We start from the raw sequence: 4595 nt of genomic DNA on the forward strand, positions 1-4595 counted from the left end.
ACCAGCCCAGCTCATAGTAAACGTCAAATTAATGCGCTTCTAGACTTCTTTTGATTCAGTGTTGAGTCCCACAGTTTTGACTTATTCCGAATGACCCCCGCCTATCTGTTCACCGGATTGTAGAGCTAAGGGTATTAGTGTTAGGAAACAGTTGCTCCAAAGTTAGTAGCGAATAAGTTGCACCAAAGTAGCACGGAATTCAGATTCTTATATATATTCGGATAAAGTTGGAGTTTAATTAAGACTGGATTTTAAATCTTCTTCTTCTTGTTGTTCGTTCACCCAACCCCAAACCGTCTCAACTCTCAAGTAGAAGACTGAAGAAAAGAAATCCCGTGTGTTTAAGGGAACAATTAATGTGCATTTTTTAATTTTTAATACTAATTATTTAAATTCATCTTTTACTCAAGAAGAAACAGCCACGACTCTAAATGCCGGTTGCCGGTTTTTTTTTTTAATTTTTGTTTCTTATCCGTCAACTAATCCCATTTACTTCGTCTCTTCATTGAATGCGTGAATTTAAGACGACCTCCTTTCCTGCAGAATTAGGTGAGTGTGTGTATGTGTCTGTATATGTGTAATGTGTATATGTATGTAGGAGAGTAAGATAGAGAGATTGCATGGCTTTGGGGTTTGCCTAAGAGGAGACCCATGTTCGATTTTGTCCAAGTGGTTTCTCTTTCGGGGCCTGGCTGGTCTACCTTAAATTCCCAACGACCTCTGATGGCATTTAATGGCGGGTTTCAGAGTGTTAGGAGCCTAATAGGATGGAGAGAGAGAGAGAGAGAGAGATGGAGCAATTCATGAATCGTCTGGTCACATTAATTGCCTCTGAGCTTCAATGTCAATTCACCTATAAATCCATGTATCCTCTTATCTTTTGTTCACAGTCATAGACCACCCATTTCTAACTTGATCTCCTCTCCTTCGTCGAGATCTGGTTTTCCGACGTAAAAAACCCAGGTTTCTCACCTGGGTTTAGTTTCTTTTCTGCATTCCAGTTGCACTATCTATCTAGTTTCTTTCCTTTTTCCTTTTCTTTTCCGCATTCCAGTTTTCATATTCTCTGGTTTTTCTTTTCTACATTTGGGTTTCCTTCATTTTACGTCGTACATACAATGCTGCTAGCAGAAGAAGCGGGAGACACGGAGAACCGGCACATCCCATCAGAAACGTGATCTGTTTCTTTCTTTCTTACCTGAAGTTTGCCTTGTTCGAGGATCAGCTTCAGAGTTGTTCAGCTTGAAAATATAGTGTTTCTACGTTCAGCCAACTTCGAGAACCGAACCCAGTCGGTTTTTACCGGACTAGAACCGGTTAATTTACCCGGCAATTTCTTTTACCGGCGACTGTGATTGGTTGCAGTTCAACAGCTTTATCACGTATGGAGACGTCTACGGTTATGTTGCTGGTCGCTGGCGTTGTAGCCTATTTATTTTGGTTCAGATTCATCTCACGGTCATTAAATGGTCCACGTGTCTGGCCCTTGTTGGGTAGCCTCCCGGGGCTGATCGAGAACGCCGATCGCATGCACGAATGGATCGCCGAGAATCTTCGAGCGTGTGGAGGGACATACCAGACTTGCATCTGCGCCATCCCCTTTCTGGCGCGAAAGCAAGGTCTCGTGACGGTCACATGCGATCCGAAGAATCTGGAGCACATATTGAAGACCCGATTTGACAACTACCCAAAGGGTCCCACCTGGCAGGCTGTGTTCCATGATCTACTTGGTGAAGGGATCTTCAATTCGGATGGAGACACGTGGCTGTTTCAGAGGAAGACCGCTGCTCTCGAGTTTACCACTCGGACGCTGCGCCAAGCCATGGCTCGATGGGTGAACCGAGCCATCAAACTGAGGTTCTGTCCCATTCTGAAGACGGCTCAGCTGGAATCCAAGGCCGTCGATCTGCAAGACCTCTTGCTTCGCCTCACCTTCGACAACATCTGTGGTTTGGCGTTCGGTAAGGACCCGCAGACCTTATCTCCTGGGCTGCCGGAGAACGGTTTCGCCACCGCCTTCGACCGAGCCACGGAGGCGTCGCTCCAGCGCTTTATCTTCCCCGAGGTCATATGGAAGCTGAAGAAGTTGCTCCGGCTTGGCATGGAAGTTACCTTGACTGAGAGCGTCGAACACGTAGAGGAGTACCTTTCCAGTGTGATCAAGACACGAAAGCTGGAGCTACAGAGTCAGCACGAAGGAGGAACTCCACACGATGACCTTCTCTCGAGGTTCATGAAGAAGAAGGAATCCTACTCGGATGCATTCCTACAGCACGTTGCACTCAACTTCATCCTGGCCGGCCGTGACACATCGTCCGTGGCCCTCAGCTGGTTCTTCTGGTTGCTGATCCACCACCCGAATGTGGAAGACAAGATCTTACGTGAGATCTGCACCGTTCTCATGGAAACTCGTGGCGACAACCCGTCGAAGTGGGTAGACGAGCCCCTGGCGTTCGAGGAAGTTGACCGACTGGTCTACCTGAAAGCGGCACTGTCGGAGACCCTTCGGCTCTACCCATCAGTGCCAGAGGATTCGAAGCATGTAATCGCCGATGACGTGCTTCCGGACGGCACTTTCGTTCCGGCGGGATCGGCGATCACGTATTCTATATACTCTGCCGGCAGGATGAAGTTCACGTGGGGAGAGGATTGCCTGAAATTCCGACCAGAAAGGTGGTTATCACCGGACGAGAAGCAATTCGAAGCACAACACCCATTCAAGTTCGTAGCTTTTAATGCCGGGCCCAGGATTTGTCTAGGGAAGGACTTAGCTTATCTGCAGATGAAGTCGATCGCGGCAGCGGTGTTGCTACGGCACCGGCTCACCGTAGCACCGGGGCACCGTGTGGAGCAAAAGATGTCCTTGACGCTGTTCATGAAGTACGGGCTGAAGGTTAACGTGCACGAAAGAGATCTGACGGCCATTGCCGCTTCTATCCCGAAGGAGAATACTGAGGAGAAGTTATGGGGCCGGGTCGTAGACGGTATGGCCGTTAACTGTAACGGCGGGACTCAAGCCGTAAGTGATGGTCGCCGTGTTGGGCTAGAAATGGTTGTTGAGGTAAATTAGGGAGTGTAGGAAGTGTACAGTTGTTATTATTATTATTATTATTATTATTATTATTATTATTATTATTATTATTATTATTATTATTATTGTTGTTATTATTATTATTATTATTATTATTGTTATTATTATTATTGTTATTTGAAGAGAAATAGTGTATTTATGGTTTATGGAGGAGGAGAGAGAATTGTTGAGGGAGAGGGAGGGTGGTGTAATTTGTTAAATGAAAATGGGAGATGTGAAAATAGGTAAAGCAGGATCCATGAAGAAAAAAAAAAACTGTGAAAAAGGAAAAAAAAAAAAGAAGAAATTGTGGCTGAATTGATTTTTATTACAGGGATTGCTGATAAAAAAAGGCACGGGATTGGGTCTCTGTAGATCATGGGAGGCATCAGCTCTGCCTTTTCTTTACTATATAAACATCGAATTTATGTTTTTATTTAATTTGTTTGGCTTTTTTTTTTATTGTCTCTGTTTGAATGGGAGCATAATTTATGAAAAAATAGAAGGAATGTTAAAAAATCACTATTTTCACAACCATTTTACATGCAACCATGCAATGTAAAAACTAAAAAGCAATTTCCAAAAAAACAATGATTTGTTTTCCTTTTGCTTGCAACCAAACAGAATTCAATCACTAATTTCTTTTTGATAGAAATATAATGATTAATTTCATTATAATATATATATTAAATATTTGGGCTACTAGGAATAAATAAAGCATACGCATTTAATGGTGTAGATTCCATTTCTTTTTGGTAGAAATGGTGTAAATGTCATTGGAGGGATACTATTTCTTGGACCATGTCACCCTCTTCTTTTTTATTCTATTTGAAATTGAAATATGTTTTGAATAGGCTAAGCAAATTAAGCTTATCACCAAATGATTTTTAAGCTTTGATGCAGCAATATTTGAGTTTAAAAAAGTGATTTCTGGGATTTTTCTTTTGTGCTTTTCATTTCTTGAAGTTGGTAGGCATAAATGCTTTATATTTATTATTGGTTGACCTACCATGACCTTGGAATGAAGGAATTTTTTTCCTTTTTTTTTTTTTGTTTTCTGATTTCTTGATTGATTGGGAAGGACCTCTCACCTCTACAAAATTTTTGTACTAATGTTGCTATCAGCACATGATTTTGCCTTTTGTTGTAGGGAGGGGACGAGGGTTATTCCATAGCTATCTCAGATGATTAAGTTAGGAAGATAGTAGGCCACCAAGTCAACAACACATTCACAAAGGTTAGATACCCCACTTATAGTAAACTCATCCTCTAGTTTGCAACTGCTGTGCTTAATCAACCTTCCATCAAGAATCATTGGCATTTACATCTAGGAATGATCATGTGGTCTCGAAAATGTAAAGGGGCATTGATCCAGTACTTTTTATTCTAAAAATACCCTTAGTAGTTCTCACATTATAACTTGGTCTAGAGGTGTGGAGTGCATATGGTATGAGAACTTTTGGGAGTATTTTTTAAATAAAGCCCCCAAACTGAATAGTTTATTGTTTTGTCATTAAATAAGTTG

The 4595-nt window shown here is 42.2% G+C and overlaps 1 protein-coding gene across 1 annotated transcript; it reads left to right on the forward strand.

The window, feature by feature from the left end:
* Positions 1-804: 804 nt before the first annotated feature.
* On the forward strand, positions 805-3511 carry CYP86A8 (cytochrome P450, family 86, subfamily A, polypeptide 8). Its single transcript, XM_010257018.3, has one exon. It carries the CDS (start codon positions 1385-1387, stop codon positions 3068-3070), a length of 1686 nt encoding a protein of 561 aa, XP_010255320.1. The 5' UTR covers positions 805-1384; the 3' UTR covers positions 3071-3511.
* The last annotated feature ends 1084 nt before the right edge of the window (positions 3512-4595 follow it).

Source organism: Nelumbo nucifera, chromosome 1 (assembly GCF_055504915.1).
Source record: "Nelumbo nucifera cultivar China Antique chromosome 1, China Antique-T2T, whole genome shotgun sequence".
NCBI lineage: Eukaryota > Viridiplantae > Streptophyta > Magnoliopsida > Proteales > Nelumbonaceae > Nelumbo > Nelumbo nucifera.